Below are 18,542 nucleotides of genomic sequence, written 5' to 3'. Positions count from 1 at the left end.
GGGCCGCGGCCTACCGGGCCGCCTCCATGCTCCCCTCATAGAAACCCACAGCAGGGGCTGTGAGCATGCCTGGGGTGTAAACGAAGCCTTGAAAAGCACAGCCCCTGAGTTTTGCAAGGATTCGTGTTTATATCGTTATTTTATTGGCGTGCCTGGGGCTTGGGAAATGTAATTCTGTAGGACCGCAGCAGCCCACAGGAGGTTCCCTGTGGAGAGATGCACACAAAAAAAAGGGAGCAACACAGCCCAGATCAAACAAGGGAGGAGAGAGAGGAGGCAAGATGACCGTGGGCACTTCAGTCCCTCGAGCTCTGGCATCTTTATCGAAATGAAGAACAGTTCTGTGTGTAAAGCCACGCCTAAAGCCTTCTGGAAACCGTACGCAGAAAGACAAGAAGCTAAAAAAACACGCGCCTTTCAAGAAAAAACAGAGCCCTACCAGGCTTCACCACATCAGACATTCCCAGATGCATGATACACGCAGTCAGATATGTCGTGCATGCAGTCAGATACTGATGGTCCATCCTAGACTTTCACCCCCCTCCTAATGAGAAGCATCTGGCTCCCCTGGAGCCTGCTGTTCACTGCTGTCACAAATAAACATCCTCTTAATGAGGTGTTGCTCTGACCCAAGTAAGAAGTCCTCGCTGGTCTTTGCTGACAACACGCCCCCCTCGTAAAACAGAGCGAGGCACCACTGCCATAACTCAGCCCGAGCATCAAAGGAGACTTCTCCTTGCTCTGCAGGGAGCAGAACGTGGTTCTGCAGAGCTTGCTGGAAAATTAACTCATTTCTACAATTTCACAACAAAACTCACTTCAGCAACTCAACTGGCACCCTCAGAAAAGCTGGGTTGCAAAAAGGTGGCACCCTAGAAAAGCTGGGTTGCAAAAAGGTGGCTGTAAACACCCAGTTATGTGAAGTGCTGCCAAAGAGGAGAGACATTAGCTTGGAGGTTACAAGTCTGACACCTTTCAGTGCTAAAAAAGCTGCTCCAGAGCACACAGCTCAGTTTCTTCAAGAGCTTCTCACTTGCAGATGCGATTAACACCCATTTAGCCAGCTATCACAGAACTTCTTGGGAGGAGAGGGCACTTAGTGCTGGTGCTCATCAGGTTTGGTGAAAGGATGGGGAGGGAAACTCGAACAAATGCTCATCAGGGTGCTTTGTATGGATTTCAGGGCTGAGAAAATGCATTCAGGAAGGCGGCTAATTTCACACAGGCTCTGGCGACAGAACTGCTCTGCAAAGCAGCTTGTTTGTGGAACATGATGTTGTAGGAAGCTCCTGTAATCAAGGCAGCAGGACGGTTAATAAGATGTTTTACTACAGAACAAGGTAAAAGCCCATCAGCTCCATCTCTTTCATCACCGGCGTTTATCACTGTGAAAGATGGTGATGGTTGGAGAAATGCCACGGAGAAAAGAGGGTCAGTAATTCCTCTGGTCCATGGGAAGGTAGACCTGCAAGCAGGGCAGAAGGGAGGAGCGCACAAGCCCGGACAGCATCCAGCAGGATTTATCAGGGCAGATACAGCTCTGCACCAACATACACAGATGACTGTTCTGCAGTCACACTTGACCACCCAATTGGAAACAGAAATAGCCCGCAAGTGCAGGGGATCAGTTGCAGTGGGAATAACCGATTTAATTAGATGCACATTATGAAGTTCCTTCACCAGAAGGCAGCATGGTTTCAGCAGTTCTTGCCCCAGGCAAGACGTGCGGCCTGCTAAACCCATGGTTAAGCCGATCCATTTCACCACACTGGAAAACAGAAACAAGAGGTGTCATACGCCACAGACGCTTTCCTTTTGGGGGGCAGGGAGATTTTTAAGAGAGCAAAGTCAAGAGAGAGTTGTTGACAGAACTTCAGGCAGGAGCTCTCCGTACAGTTCAAATCTTGACCAAGTGTTATTAATTGAAAAAATTTCACCCTTAATAAGGGGAGGACTCATCTGAGCAACACCTATTTGTTGCAAAATCAGATGTGTAAGGCATAGAAAAACAGGCTGTGGCCTGAAGATGCTTCTTCCCAGTCCTAAGCCCTCTATATGCTCTCTTACTAGGGAGCACGGCCCTGGTGGCCCCAAGGGGCACACACAGGAGATTGCTTATCAAATGAAATCAGTAAATACTGGCAGCCTAGAGATCAGTTTTACAAGCAGTAGGTTCAACAGACACTAGACTGCCAACCCAAAGCAGATGGATCAAAAGAGGCATCACCTCCCACCACACCATTCTGTTTCAGCTTTGTTTTGTGTTAAAGGTAAGGGTTCAAGCAGCACCTAAGAAACATGCTCTGCTGCTCCAGGTCAGCCAAGAGACAGGCTCCCCTTCCAAAACACTTTCATGCATCTTCTTTGTTTTGTGAGCATGTACAAGTCATATCTTCCTGAGGAATCTTGTGGCTAACTCCTGCAGGGAAGGTGCAGGCTCTTTGGAGACATACACCTGCTCTGAGGAAGCAGCTGCTTGGATTTTAAACCATGATTCAACAAAACACCTACCCAAATACATATGGACAACACAGGGACGGGCAACACTAACAGACCTTTTCCACATGGAGCTACTATTTCTCCATATCAAGCTTGTCTTGATTAGATGGACAAAGAACATCACCCAGCTCACAACAGCCTGCAGAAGCTGTATCCTGACTCCCAAGCTGTACGGCAGCCTCCCAGCTGGCTTCCCAACCCATCAGTTTGTAACAACAAGCTTACATGAAGAAGTAAATTAAAAAAAAGGCAGACTGGATCTCTCAGTAGTTCCTACAGATACATGAACTATCACAGATGTGCTTCTCATGTCCTTACCACAGGGATAAGAAAAAGGGAGGAGAAAGACCCACTCAAAGACACTTCTAACCTCAGAAAGCCATGCTTGCGCTGTAGCCCAACACACAGTCAGTGTGTAAGATCAGTAATTACCATGTGTGTTTGAAGCCATCCATTTTCCCGAGCTGTCTAGACTAGCAAAGCTCTAGGCTGGGGGAAGAACACTCACTGGAGAGGAAAGGAGTAAGCCCAGCACCCTCACTACAGAAGAAGAGGGCTTTCTCCAGCAACATCCTTCCTAGATTATTTCTCAACCATCCAGAAGGAACAGAACTGTGGCTTACAGATGCCATCAACGTCCCTACCTGTCAGGCTGCAAATCCAAGCCTCAGCTTACAACGCCATCAGCCTTTCAACAGGAAAGTTATCTCCTGTCACTCTTCCCCACCTTTGTTCCCCTTTGTTCTTGCTTTCAAAAGTCTCGCCAGCATCCCCACCCAACCTCTCTTGCATTTTTCCCAGGCTTTGCTTCCTTGCCTCTGCTCTCCTCCCTGCTCCTTGCCCACAGGTACCCCCGTAAAGCATTCCCCTGCCTGGCAGGACAGCTCCTCCTGCCAGGAGGCAGCAGAGCAGTCAGTAAGCCAAGACTTGGCACCGCGTTCATGGGGACTCCACTTTAATTTTTACCTCCCCCTGCCAAACTCTGAGTCACTGCCAAAGGGAACGCGCATTTTGGCAGCCGAGTCTCCCAAAAGAAAAGTTAGAACCAAAGTGCTGGGGGTGGGACCAAGCCAGGCTATTAATAGGTTAATTATAATATGAATTTGGGGAACTACTCCCAAATACACTTACCCTCCTGGGCACAGGGCTCTCAAGGATGGTGTGGAATATCAAACGCTGCATATTCAGCTTCTTGGAGCTGGGAAGGATGGAAAATCCCATCTACCCTACCTCACAAAAACACAGTTTTCCAAAAGGGTGGCTGAGATGTTGATTTCTTCCCTTCTCCCCCATAAAGTTTCTTTTCCTCACACTTAAAAAGCAGCTCCCTCTGTCTCATCAGAAAAGACCCAGAATTTGAAAGCTCACGCCTGTATTTAGAAAGATTGACACCCACAATTTTGCTATGGAAAAGATCCAGAGCTACTGCAAGGAGCAACGCCACACAAAGTTAGATGTCCCAAAAGCCTTCTCAATACCAGCCCCTTGGGAGCATCTTTTGGATGGGTAAAGCAGGCAGAATCCACGGGGAAGCAGGGACCAAACCTTTCAGACCTTTGGGAGCACAAAGATGACAAAAGGTCAGGCTGAGGCAACAAGGTTTTGATTTCAGGAGGCAGACAGGTTTTTATACCTGTTGAAGCACGCTTCCTCCTTCCAGGTGGTAGCCCACAACCTATCTATGGCACCTTCAAAAGGGCTGGGGTGAGGCTAACATACATGGTGGTAAATGGGAAGAGCCCACGGGCAGCAACAAGCATTACACACATACTCCATCATAGCTCTGACACTCTCTCCAGGATGCTCACGAGGCTGCTTCTTCTCCAGTCTTCCTGAACTACACTCACTGTCAACACGTGGCCTCCAGTCAGATCTGCACAGGTCTACCTTGATTTATTTCAGCAAAGATGTGAAGACAACACAGACATGTTATACAGCTGCCAGAAACTAAGGAAAAAGCAAGGCTACTTCACCGTTACTAGACGTGCTTGACAAGACTCTCCTGTAACACAAGGTGCTGAAGCATCCACATTCTGCACGGTTTGGATTCAATATGCCAGACAAAACTGCAATCAGCTTGCCAACAAATGAAAAGTTATTAATTTTTCATACATCTCAGGTTTCACCCTCGGTTTTACAAGTCCTTGCTGCCCTCGCAATCACCCAAGGCATTCCAAAACCTTGCTGCAAAGAGAAAATCTGAGAGAGCATTGTTTCTTACACGTGCTGTTCAGTATTTAGGTCTTGATTCTCAAGTAGATTTGTCTCCGATGGCAAGATTGTTTGCGTGGTTAAAGGTAGACATGTAGACTTTGGCACAAGTAGGATCTTAATTCCTCTGAACATTGTAGGACAGAGTCTACAATACCACCAAGCAACCAAACCTTCTCAAACCAAGCACGCAGTCGTGTGTATATACAGGTACATACATACAAATACTGAATTTTCTGGGCTGAATCACCCATGTGAGAACTGTCCTGCCACACCCCTGTAGTAGAGGGGGAATCTTTGGTAGCTCTCTCCACCTCCCCAGTCTGAGAGGCCACCCTAGGTCTGTCACTTACCACAGAGGAATTTCTAAGATTAAAAAAAAGTAAACTCCACTGTGTTTTTTTAAACCTCCAAAGGTGATCTTTTTGTAAGTCAACTGGAGAGCTTCCATTACAGAAAAGAGGCTCTGCTTCACATTTTGCTGAGAAGGAAAATACAGCAGAGTCCAGACCCGGTTCGTTCACGAGATCACGGGTTCTCCCACTAAGGCAGGATCAGCATCCAGGAGTCGACTTCCAGACTTGAGCTTCAACCACTAAATCTGCTTCAAAGCAATTCCATCGCTAAGCTAATGGCTGCAGGAGACTGTTCCTACATCCACTTAAACAAGCAGACACTAATCTCTCCATCTGCAATAAATATGCATGCCGTAGGGGTCTGGACAAGATAAGCAGAACAGATGCCTCAGCGCGCACACAGTCTGGGGAATCATCTTCAGAGCTCAGCTGCTGGCTCCACAGGGCACAGGAACTGCGAGATTTCTAGACACCTTCACAGGACACCGGAACCCAGGAGATTGAGACACCTGGCCTCTCTTGCACCTCTGCAGAGGGAAGCATTAATCCCAGTGGGAAGGCTGAAGCAGGCATGCATCAGACCTGCAGATATCGCACATCTCCCAAACACTCCCAACATCTGACCCAGCAGACTGAACAACACCAATGACAACAGGAGTAGGTACCATCATGATACAGAACCAACCCTGGAGAAGTACAGCACCACTAAAAAGAAAAAAAAAAACAAACAGCAGCTTGCACCTACATGTGTCCCAGTATTCATTCTTGTGTGTCCAAACTGCTGGGAGTTTGGCCACATTAAGGCAACTGCTTCAGGAGTTTCCCCAGAGCCAACACAAAAATGCAGTCAACTCCCGATCTTAGAAAAGAGTCCCTGGCCACTGAAAGCACCCCAGGGTACTGCTGTCTGTCTACACCCTTCAAGGCATCTCCCACCTGTCACAAAATCAGGTGTCAGAGCTCAAACACCTGAATGCAAGCATTTCAACCAGCTGTCAATGGCTCACACAGGAGCCGAGTGACAGTGCTCAATTCAACACAGGGGATGTTTATTCAGGTTCCTTCCACAGCTCTTGGCTGCACGGGGCAGTGAGGACACAGATGTTTTCTGCATTTTAGCACGTTATATTGTCAAATGCTTTCTCACACAAGGCCACTTCCTTCAGCCTCTGCCACATGAACACAAGGGACTGGTTTGCCAGTCAGGAGGCTCTGAAAAGTGATGCTCTGCAGGGGGGCTCTCAAAATGACCCCTGGCCTGCACAAACAAAAAGCACAAACCAGCCACACAAGGAGGCCTCTCCCCTTTCCTCCAGTAGAAGATTCGGAAACCTCGGGGGGAAGATTCGGGAACCAGAGGTACCACACAAACCAAAGCAGCTGGCGCTCTGCGCTGTGGCACGGCCACATTTATCCGCACCGCTGGATTTCAGCGGCGTGTACCTACCTCAAGTGCCCCAAGCTGTAGTATCGTGACTCTCCATCTGTTGACCGGACTACCTTGACAGTGAACATGGGCTGCAGCTGCCGTAGCTCCAGCAGCACGATGGCCAAGTAGTGAATGAAGAGCAGAGCGTCCACCAGGGACACTGCATACTGCACTATTCCTTGGTAGTTGGTGTCCTTCGAGTCCAAGATGCGAACGCCGTAAAAAAGCCAGTAGGAAAACACAAACAGGAAGATGAGGACCAACAAGAGGGCCCGAAACACAAACACCCTCGGGAGGTCTGCCTTGGGCTGGCGGAAGAACAGAGCCCAGGTCCCAATCAGGAGAATGAGGAGTTTGAACGCCACAGAGATGAACAGGCCCTCACAGACAGTACCACACGGCTCCAGATCATCCCGCCACAGGACCTGGGGTAACAGGATGAAGGCGATGGGGGTAAGGAAGACGAGGAGTCCGAGAACAGCTGCCACTGTTAAACCCAGGTAACGCTTGCAGTCCAACCCAACGCTGTCCTCCAGGTCCTTACTGATCCTGGCTATGTCCTCCTGGGAAATGCTGTGCTCGGAGGTGCCTGTGATTGCTGTTGTGGTCTCGCCCCAGTTGTCATCCTAAAGGAGAAAGAGAAAAAACATCGATGAAACAATCACGTGATTTCTTCCACGTCTTTTATTATTTTTTATTTTTGGCCTGGAAAAGGATTGCTACAAGAAGCTTAAGTCTGCTAAGAAAAACCAACACCTCCAATATATTGAATAATCAACCCAGAAAATTACCAAAGTTTTGGAAACAACAGCCCTATGTCCAAAACACTGACTATAAACACAAAGTGTTAAAAACCTGTAACTGTAGAGCAAGTAGCTCAACTTCCTACACCACTCAGTGTACCCCAGAGGCAGTTCTTCTAGCACATTTAACAAGCAATAGGACTTAACTCTTGGAAACTGCAGTAACAATCAAGTCCCATGTGCAAAACAAGGACTAGCACTTTCCCCACAAATTTTGTGGTATGAGTACATTACAGAATCACCTGGAAGGGAAAGTTTCATTTCAGGTCAGCTGCAGTCATTACAATCAAAAACATGTTCACACATTGTTTTTCCATCAGTAAGAGGAACAACTGCATTTCCAGCAAGTTCCTCTACCTTTTCCTTTTTTTTTTTTTTTCTCCTTTCTCTACAGTAGCACTGCCCTCAGTAACTGACACGCTAATAAAAGCTTAGTTAAACCAAAAAAAAAAAAATTACAGGTGGTCAACGAGGATATTTGCAGGTATGGTGCTTTAAATTTGAGGATCACAGACTACAATATAGTCAAGCTTCAGATGACATCTTGTTTTTCCAAAAGCCTCATTTCTTCCCTAGCTTGTTTCAGAGGAGTTTGGCGAGCTAGGGCTGCCACCCACACCATCGTGCCTCCAATTGCTCCTTCCTGCTGCTGGCAAGACCAAAGAGCTATGCTGACACACACGGATTTGATTCACAGCTGCTGCTGAAGTGACTCGGTCAGGAGAAGACTCCTGATACCTCCTACAAACACCAAACAGCAGCGAAGCCTGTGTTTTATTGCCTGGCACCTGACACCTTTGTAGCTGCAAGGCTCATTCAGAAGTCCACGTTTTGCTTTTCCTTTCACCCTCCTGAGTCTATCTTTCTGCAGCCTGTGTCGTTAATAGGATTTACACCTTCTCCCAGACTTTGGCAGCTACGTGTGCTGATCTAAGCACTTTGTTTTAAAGAAATAGGCACAAGACATGATACCTATAGACCTAAGAGTGCTGTAGAAATGTACAACTACAGGACTTCCTACATATCAGAGCACTTTTAAACCATTATTCACCTCTTTAAAAGAGGTGCAGGAGACAGTCTTCAAGAATCCTTGGCAGAAGAGTGGACAGAGGCAGCAACATTACTATGAACAGCTCCAGTGATTTACCTCCTGATGCTCTTCAAGACACCAATACCTCCCTGCCTACTGCAGCAGGGCTTTGAGACAGACCAACCACAGTCAGGAACTTGAATTTATCTGAGTTTTGAGCCATTTCTCATCAAAACAAATATATCTGCATTGTAAGATGTCCTGAAAGGGAGCATAATCATATCACATCTTCCTTTTCGCCAGCGTCTCCAGTAAAGCGATCTAAGCATTTCAAGTATTTTATGCTTATGTATGAAATAGTTCTGCATAATTTCCTCCCCTTTGATTGACAAGAAAGTGCACAATAGAGAAGGGATTGAAACATGACAGCAGCTTAAGGCTACAGCCCAGAAGAAAACAGGCAACTTCAGTCCCAGTCTACCACTTAAGAAAGCTCCTCCCATATGAAGTGGCACAAGCAGAAAAATCATGCATTTACAAGTCTAAATCTCAAGTGGTACAAAGCTGCTGAACGCAACCCAGGACATGCAGGAGAGAACTCTTGTTCATGCATCAACTTATTCTTGTTTGACTTTGAACTGCACTGCGGAGGTCTGCATGAAAACAAGGGCTTAAAAATTCACCTGGACATTTATATGCATTCAAAGTAACAGCTCTGGAAAACAAACACTTGGTTACAAAATACGTGGATGTACAGGGAGTAAGCCCACTGGCAGCTACACGAATACTGTTTTAAGTACTACCATACATAATCTGGGTGGAAACTGGGCATCGATATTACTTTTTTTTTTTTAATTATTTTTTTAAAGTAGAGGTGAAGCCCCGCAGCCAAAAATTAACATACCAGAAGTCCAACCCAGAAGGCAATGAAACATCCTGCACTCTGTTTTGCAGCATCAGTGATTATTTGAAAACGAGAATGCACCTTCACATCAACTGCTACAGCAGAGATTACTGGATCCATCCTAGATGCGATCTACACCCAGCATTTTTCCCTTCTTTACTTAATCCAGTGTTAACATACCAGCTTCACTGAGTTTTGGGCTTTTTCTCCCCTTCCCAGCAATTTCTCGTTACCTTTACGCTTCTTGCCTCTCCTCCCCAGTGGGATCCTGGCCCTAACATTTTACACTATTACCCCAAGCAAATCCCATCTAAAGACAAAAGAGTACACGCAGGTGAAAGGATTGACCTGAATAATGCACGGTGAGGTGATGGAAACACATGTTTCTGTAGACCTTAGCAGATGGCACTCTTTGGAGACAGAGGTAGATTAGTGCCCCAGGGGTAGTCACATCAGCACTGGTGCTGTCAAAAATAACGCTCTCAGAAAGACACAACTGATCAAGACCTGGGCTTAATGAGTGAATAAATGGTAGCCACAGGTCGTGGCAGCACATTAACAGCACGTGAGCAATGCTTTTTCCCCCCCATACTCATCTGCTCTGTTCCAGACTCCAGATGTGCCTTCACTCCCTCCTTACCTGGCCCTCCTCTGTCCGAGAGGCATCATTCCCCAGCAGCGGCTCTGCAGGAGGTGCCTGGATAGTGACAGACTTCTCGGATCGGCTGCCGTCTTTGCTTCGTGGCGATTTGTGCCTGTCGCGACTCCTTTTCCAAAGGAGAGGAAACAAGAAAGTTAGCAGAGTGCACGGCCTGGAATTACACCACCTTGTACTTGCAGCAGGTGCCCTGAGCATTAGGTTATAGTTCCTGCTCGCTCATCTCTTGGTCAACATTGATTTCATTTGTTACAGAACAAGCTTCCAAAGCAGCAGTGACCTTGCCCAGAGCAGCCTACAGCCTGGTGGCTGGGACAGTTTAGCTTCTCAGACAGCCTTAGCTCCTGCAATGTTGAGTCTTGTCAGCTAAGACCTTCTTAACACCACAGGACAACTGGTGAAATTTGTTTTCACTGGTCAACAGCCCCCAGCTAATCTCTTAAAAGAATATCAAAGGTAGCAGGGCAGTGCTTACTGCCAGAATACCCTTATAAACCTCATGGCTTCTCATTTGAGAATATCTCAAGATATTTTCACCTATCCACCTATCTGCTTGCCAATATTTCCCCCTCCTTTCCTACCTGGAGAGGAAAGCAGCCTTTGCACCCTCACTGCACTGGCTTACAGCTCAGGAGCATCCAAAATCCCAGCTCTTGCCACTGCATCTCTTTAGGGTTTACCAGAGCCTAAAGGTTTCATGGGATGAGACTTTTTCCTGTTTGCAGTAAGAGGCTCTGGGATTGTGTATGTAGTTTTGGGAACTTCGAAGGCATCTTTCCACATTTTATTCTGAACTTCAAAGGACAATCCGCACAAGGGGGCTGCGGGTGTTACAGGAGAAGGGAGGAAAGGCAAATGAAATGTTTTACTCAAGAAACAGACTGCAAGCAAAAAGACTATTTTGTGGAAGAGCTCTTTTTCCAACCACACAGGATAATTGCTTCTGAAATGCAAAGTTATTTTGGACCAGCTCAGTTGTAAATTACAAAGATTGCAAATAGCACAGGCTTTGCATTTAAAACTAACGATGATGAAAAAAAAAAAAAAAAAAAAAACAGTTTCCAAGTAATCAGATGTTTTAGAGCGAGATGGTTTTTGATGCCACTGAGCTACCAGGACAGAAAGAGGACTTGCTATTCGAGTTCAGAAAAGCCTGGCTTCTAATCCAATCAATGCTGATAGAGGGCTTGCTGTAGACTCAAGTACCACTCAAGTTCTGTTAAAAACCACCACCAACAAAGAGTCGCCAGGAGGATGGTGGGAAGAGAAAGGCAGCCTTGTTGTTACACAATAAAGAAATAGCATTAAAAAAGAAAACAAGTGGCAATATCACTCCAGGAAGTCTGACACATCTCTCCAGAGAACTCTACTTACCCCGCACACTTTAAGAGCAGAATTAAGTGATCTTTTCCTTCTGCTAGCGCTTCCCCAGTGTTGCTGGCCATACATGACCCCAGAGTGCATGCAACAGTTTGAATGTCATTAAGCTAGTGGCATAATTGCTTCCTATCCTGTCACCTGGTTCCCCTTGAGGACTCTCCACACACATCTTCCCTGGAGCTGGAGCATCAGTGATTTCATCCTGACTTATATTTTTTCCCCAGAGTACACATCCTATCTTAGAGCAGCAAGTAATTAAAAATAAACACTTCCTTACCCTTGTCTGTGGGCTTTTTTGGAGTGACCTGAGTAGTGGGAGTATCCCGAATACGTTGATTCTGTATCCATTGCAGCAGACATTGGGGTCTGCAAGGACGGCAGCACAGGTTTTTACTTAGAGATGGGTTCCTGGTGCTCCTGAGGTGGAGTCCGTGATAAAAGTGCTTTCCCGGGTACTCTTTGCTTCCCAGTCATCAGTGAGGCCTGGTCCGTGGGGACTCGAGGACGCTTCGCTTACCAGGAATCCTTCCAGATGGGGAGGAGGGAGGGTGCTCTGCTCCTCACGGTCGGCCTGCGGAAAGACAAACAGGCATGGAAATGCATGCTGAGCAAAGCAAAACAGTTTTCCTGCTGTGATAATTCCCTCACCCTCTTCCAGCCGGCCACATGTCCCCAGCTCACAAGCTCATCCTGGCCCGATCGCTCTCTTTTTTTGTCTGGAGAAACACACACATTTGCAGATCCTTAAACAAACTGATAACGTAGCCCTGTTTTGCAAAGTCTAGCTCCTTCATCCAAAAATCTGCAACAAACAGCATCAGGCACTTGATAAAGAAGGCTCAGCAGCCGAGAGGGAGAAATTCGCCCCTTGGGAATTGCCAGAAAATAAATAATAATAATAAAAAAGGCTCAACTTCCACACCCCCTTTCTTCTCACCCCATTAATGCAGATCCCAAGCACCACCAGATGCAGAGTGACAGCTCTTCCTGGGGGAAGGGGCGGGTGACTACCCCAGCAGAAATGCTGAAAACGATCAGACCACCGTGTCTGAACCTGCTTTGTTTTCATAACTGCAAGGTGTGCCCGTTTTACAAGCATTAGTTACTCCACGATCGATGGCTCTTGCAAGCGCCTCCCTTTCTTTGCAACCTTCGCCTCCAAGAGCTAATTTGGGCTTGGAAGAATTGAAATTCATTAGAAGTTGGATCTATATATACACACGTATTAACCGTAGTGGTGAAAACTGATTAGAGATCCTCATCTGGCTTATATGGGCCAGCATTTCTTGCAGCATGGAAGCAAAGCTTAAATCCCACCTGCGAAAGGCAGAAGATGGTTGTGCTTTTGGGGTCAAGAACAGGGTGGCATCCTAACAGCTCCCAGGAGTCACACACCTGCTTTCCAACCCCATACCTTGCATTTGGTTTCCCAAATTCCTGCCCAGCCTGCTGCTACCTCCAGCCAACGCCAGCAGAACAGGGGGCTACAGCCACGCAGTAGTCACCGAGCAGGCAAAGGACTGCTTTAAATTAAATTAAATCCCTCCGTTACGCTCTGCTCACAGCACTTCCCAAAGCTGTTAGCAATAAAACCATCAGCCACTGCTTTCCACCCTCTCCCTTCCCCAGCAGAGAGGGACGACAGCAGCAGTTGGGCTTCGTACTTGGCCTTTGTGGATGTGAATCCCCAGGCTGTAAGGGAATATGGTGCCTCAAGAAAGCTCCTTGAAGGCACCACAGAATCCAGGATGGGCAAATAAGGATGGAAACATAAAGCCTGGATTTGGAAAAGGGGGGAACGAGGATGAATTCGGACTCCATAGGCAAAGGAAACACAAAGCCAAGGCACAGTTTGAAGCATCACATCATTACTGTAAGAGGAACAAAAATCCCTGAGCCAGGGACACATGATGCAACACATCAACGCCCCAGATCTGCGCACAGCCTGCAGCCCATGGCTCCAGCAGCTCAGAAAGGCTGATTTTTACCTCCATCCTGCTAGAAAACCTCGGATAAACCCCCTCTACCATACCCAAACCCTCCCACATACAAGAGGTGCTAACCCACTTACTGCTCGTGGCATTACCAGAGGCTCTCTGCGAGCAACCACTGCCTTCACAAACATACCCCACCGCGATATAGGAATGGGAAAAAAAAACAAGGAGAGCTGCTGGTGCACATCATTACGGGTTACTCACTCTCCCCAGGCTCTGTGCTGGTGCGGGTGGCCCGTCTACCTGCAAGCAGATGAACCACAAGCAAGCAGCTCCCATTTGGCAGCGCCGGGCACCCAGGCACGGAGAGCAGGCTCGCAGCGAGACAGGAAGGTCGGGGCAGGCTGGATCACGCCAACTTTCATTTTCTGCGTAAACACGAGCAACGGTTTTGACATAGCTCTGCGAAAAGTCAACAGCAAGGCCCCCAGAAAAAACGTTCAGCCTCCTGGACGGCGGTCAAAAAGCGCCGCGATGAACTGGGGAACTCTGCACCACCTCCCGGTGATGCAGGGAGGGGACGGAAGACAAAGAGCAGGATAAATTGCATCCCCGTGTTGGAGCTCTGAGTGCCAGAGCCAGAAACCAGCCCTGGATTCGCCACCACCCCAGCAGCACCCACTGCTGAAGCCTGAGCAAAGCTGGCACGTGCCTTGGAGGTAGTACGACTATACCCAAACCGAGCAAAATCTGTTACCACCTCCACTGCTGAGCCACAAATCATCACCTTTCTTACCCTACCCCTCTGGGCAGGGACAACTGCACCGCCTAAAGCAGCAGCCCCATCAGTCGGGGCCTCATCCCTCCACAAACAAGCGTGAGTGGAGAGCCCCATTTAGCTCATGCAAACAGCTTCCCAAAAAGATCATCACATCTCACAGAAGGCACGGTCTGCCTGTTTGCAGATCTTCAGGTCCTGCACAAAAGCAAGCTCCTCCTTGAGGGCACGGCTGCAATATCCTTGGGTTTTGGGGGGAGAAGCCACCGTGAGTAGCTTCCACCTCCGCACCATGCCGCATTCCTCTGCAGTGAGCAAACAGCACCACTGGAGGAGAGGGGAAAAAATCACCTCTCTCTCCCCCTTGCCACACTTTTGTCCTGGATCCTTTTCAGGATCCATTTCGCATCACAGCCCCAAACTGCAAAACCAACAGCATGGTGGAGAGAAGCCCTCCTCCACTCAAACCACCGCGCTGTGCAGCCGCACGCTGAGCCCTTTGCTCCCCAAAGGGCTGAGACGCTCGCTTCGCCTTCCCCTCGTTGACAGACGAAGGAAGGATGCTGCAGACCTCGTCCTACTGTGAGCCACTAAATGGGAAACAATACTAGAGGCCCCAGAGGAAATCCGGGGACCCTAGTCTGGCAAGACGGATGGATGGCCGCATCCTGCACGGCAGCGAGGAAATGTAGTTACCCCTGAGCACTGTACAGATCACTGTAATTACAGTTCCTACGCAGCTACACAACTCATTGTAACTCCCTCTTTTCATACGCTCATAAATCTCCCCCCAAAGTTCCTTTGAATTGCTATTTTCCACGCTGGGAGCCCAATCCCGCTTCCAATGAAGCTCGCCTTGTGATCATCTTCAAGGCAGCGCAGCTTGGCTCCCGGCCCAAGGGAAATTTAAAAAGAGCAAGTTACATCTTTAAATCAAAGCGGGCGAACGCAAACAAGAGCGCTCTTTTACATCCCAGGCTTTCCCAATGGGTTTCCCCCCCTGCGAAGCCGAGGCGAACAATTCCCCCATGGGCTCCGCTTTGAAAACCTGGCCCGCGCAGCTCCGTTCCTACCCGGTGTAGGACTTGCAGTCGCTTACGGTCTGCTTAGCAGTGGGTTCACGAAGTTACGTGTGCCTGGAAGTGCAATGCCACAGGAACTTTTTGCTGTTGAATTTCCCAAGCGGGCCCCGATCCAGCCATTTGATTTGTAAGCACAGGAGTTCACCCGCAGTGATCTGCTTGCGGAGCCAAGGCTTTCAGTTTTAACTGCCAACGAGCTCTCAAAAAACCAAAGTGGTTTTTTTTTTTGGAAAACGTGTTTTTCCAAAAGCTTTTTATTTATTTTTGCATGTCATTAAGTAAGGTTCGTTTTGGCGTCAAAATATGCAAACCGGGACCTTTACTCTATAGCAGCGGCTCTTGATTTGCAAGCCCCACATCCCAAAAAGAAATGTTTCGCAGTCAGCAAATTCAAGCCCTCCAGCAATACGCTCTCTTTTTCTTCACTGCTTCTCGCAGGCTTCTCAGAAACAGCTCACAAACCCCCGGGAATTTCCAGCCCCTCGGCTGAAAACCATCAGTCCGTGACACGGATACTTCAGAAAGCACGGTCACCGCTCACTGAAGCGATCCACCTGCACGTTGAATCACGCCGTGCCACAGCGCAGGTCTGAAAACTGAGCGAGGCTGTCCCAAAAACCACCCCAGCAAGCGGTGCTTCCCACCAGCAAAGCCCCAGCCTCCTCGCTACGCAGCTGATCCGCGACTTGGGAAGGTCTCTGCACGGGACCCATCAGTCAAGCACCTCCCGGGAGGATGTCCTCTGCCCGCTCCACGAACCGCATCTGCGCTGTCCAAGTTCGTGAAGCTCACCCGGCGTTCGAGCCCTCATCAATCATGCAAATTATACCTTGGGTTGCCAATCTGTCGGCGTGGTGAAAGCTTGCACTTCCTCGCTCGTACGTCTCCCATGCTGCTAGACCTTCAGACGCACCTCTCAATCCCGGAGCCGTGCAATGTGGTAGAAATGTTGTTGCCTCACCCTCGTTGCTCCAGAGCACCCGAGACTGTGCGTAGGAACTGTTTTCAATACCGATGTTCAAAGCCCTACAAGCAATGAGGGCAAGATCTGCCCCGGGGCTATTGCTTCAGCCTCTGCCTATCCCAAGCTGACGGTACCTGTACCTGATTTCCAAAGTTTATTTTTAGCCATAGCAGTTAGATGGAGAGATAACGCGAAAGGTTACAAATCGCGAGAGGTTTCCCTAGTGAAAGCGCTCTCCTTTAGGAGACTGCCTGCGTTCCCACGTTTTCTATTTGGATTTAAAAATAAATAAATGAGTCTACAGACCCTGAGCAAGCCTACAGCACACAACCCAGCGTTTCCCCAGTACGTACTCTGGTCTCCTCGTGGTGGTAAAGCCCTCCCTGGGTGCATACGTCTGTAATACATCAAAGGCCACCACGAATACCAACGCTGCTCACCAAAACCAAGAGGCCAGTGGCAGCCACAAGGACTCCTGTATCTGGGTGAGCAGCACCAGGCACAGCTCAGGCATCTGCTCTCCCCCCCAGGCAGCCGGCCAGCGACCACGGGCAGCGAGCTCTTCGCCTGGGTGGCTCCCAGGCAGGCTGGAAACCCATCCAACACCTCAGCTCGCAGGGAGAGCTCTCCGGGGAGGCTCTCTGCAAGGCTCGCTTGTTAATTTTGAAGCAGAAATGGTCAAGGGAGGTGCTGGCGGAGCCGATAGTGGTCTTGGAGTTGCGGCCAGCTGCAAAGCCAAACCCCAGAGGGGGACGAGAGCCAAGCACGTTCGCAGCCGAGTTGGCCGAAGCAATGCTGGAGCTGCCTTCCTCGGAGCTGGGACACCCCGGCGATGGGGTGTATGTGACACAACGTATACAAAACATCCAGATTTGCTCCTCTGGGCAGCACAGCTTAATGCATGAACTCCCCAGAGCTGCAAACACTCCGGGGCGAGGCGCTTTGACAGACCCAGGGCTGAGGAAAGCCCCGCCGTGACAGCCGGAGGGCTGCCAGCGGAGAGCTCAGCCTCTACCCTAAAAAACCTTCCTCCCAGCCCAGGTAAGAGCCCAAACCAGGACGGGTCTGGCTTGCAGGGGCTGTGCCGAGGGTGCCCTTAGGGGAACCAGCGGCTTTGCCCTCTGCCGGGCAGCACCCACCTCCTCCAGCCCTCCTCCCCACCCGCAGCACAGCCGCCGCCTCTCAGTGCCCACGATTTTGGGGCTCACCCTGCCAGGCTATGAGCCTCGCCACCTCCTCCCCTTCACCGACAGACGGACACACCGACAGACGGACACACCGACCTGCCTCCCCCATGCCCACTCCTCCTCCTCCTCCTCCTCCTCCTCCTCCTCCTCCGCCGCCTTCCCCCGGCGGCGGCCGCCGTTCGCCGCCGCTTTCCGCTTCCTGTGCCCGGCACCGCCCCGCAGCCCCGCCCCGGGCCGGCCCCGAGCCCTCCTCAGCCATTAATAACGATTAATTGCGTCAATTAATTGCGAGGGATCCCCCTCCAGATCCCTATCCTCTGCCCGAGTTGCTGAGGAGCAGCCCGCCCCACAAAGGGCGCCGAGTGCCTCCTGTCAGACAGCTCCTGCGCTGCCTTCACGCGGCCCCTGTACCTTACATCTTCTATATTTCCCTTCATATTTCCCATTTTTTTGCCAAAATAACGCCCTAACTTTGCTCGTGGCACCCGTCCCCTACTCACCGTCTAGCACGACGCTGCCTGGTTTCACCATTTCGGGCAGGCAGGAGTTGGAGGAACCGTCCCCACATGGCTCCGGTGTGGCAGTCCCATTACCTCCGTACACCTTACCCACCCTATACCTGGCTGGAAGCGGCCAGTATCAAGTAATAGGCTCCATCTCGCCTTGTGTCTAAACTTGCCCGTGGCCCCGGCACCCTGCTGCATACCAGACGGTCGCCCTGCCCTGGAAAGTGTTTGACATCGAGCTGAGAGCATCACCGGGTGCTCCCGCCTGCCAAAACTTCACTACAGGGCAGCTTGCTTTCCTGCTCAGAGCAAGGGAACGTGACAAAAAGCAACAGGACAGAGTTTATTCAACCCATGTATCATGGACAGGGGAGAAACTCATGGTTTTACTGGTGCGGAGTGGGGAGGACAAGGGGGATGCTGCCCGCCCTGACAGGCTATGGAAACTCGGGGAGTAAAACTTCAACACAGAGAAGGGACTTTTTGAGATCTGAAAGATTCCTGAATACCAATTTCACTCCTGAATACTAGTTTTGTGGTTCAGAGCAGCAGGACTCACTGCAGTACCCAGAGGAAAGGAGATCGGTACGAGATCTCAGCTGGGGATGCATCTAGGCCCTGTCCAGACCCAGGAGGCACAAATACACTTCAGACCCTCTGCAACCTTCTCCCACACGCATCAAGCTTTTAAACAAAACACTGGCAAAGACAGGATACACTAAAGAGAGGCTCAGAGGCAGATACTGAGGTGCTGTTACATGCTTATCTTTCATCATCTGTTTAAGCTGCTCAGACATGAGGAAACTTTTGGCATGAGTCAA

The 18,542-nt window shown here is 49.4% G+C and overlaps 1 protein-coding gene across 4 annotated transcripts in view; it reads right to left on the bottom strand.

Moving 5' to 3' along the window:
* VANGL1 (VANGL planar cell polarity protein 1) overlaps nt 1-17,332 on the bottom strand; it is a 36,428-nt gene extending 19,096 nt beyond the window's left edge. Inside the window, exons 1-4 of one of the 4 annotated variants that reach the window (XM_082751857.1) lie at nt 17,312-17,332; nt 11,548-11,841; nt 9,873-9,999; nt 6,514-7,121 (exon numbers count right to left, since the gene is read on the bottom strand). In XM_082751857.1, coding sequence (XP_082607983.1) covers nt 6,514-7,121; nt 9,873-9,999; nt 11,548-11,630 — 818 coding nt within the window. In that variant the 5' untranslated portion in view covers nt 11,631-11,841; nt 17,312-17,332. Of the gene's footprint in view, nt 1-6,513; nt 7,122-9,872; nt 10,000-11,547; nt 11,842-12,207; nt 12,230-15,893; nt 16,134-17,167; nt 17,195-17,311 lie in introns of those variants that run through there. The other 3 variants (XM_082751859.1, XM_082751858.1, XM_082751860.1) reach the window with 3 other exon arrangements.
* Nucleotides 17,333-18,542: the final 1,210 nt, after the last annotated feature.

The sequence above is a fragment of the Aythya marila genome (assembly GCF_965140915.1).
Source record: "Aythya marila genome assembly, chromosome: 1".
In the NCBI taxonomy this organism is placed as follows: Eukaryota; Metazoa; Chordata; class Aves; order Anseriformes; family Anatidae; genus Aythya; species Aythya marila.
Note: the sequence above shows the minus strand (reverse complement) of the source record. Positions and strands in the feature narration are given on the sequence as shown.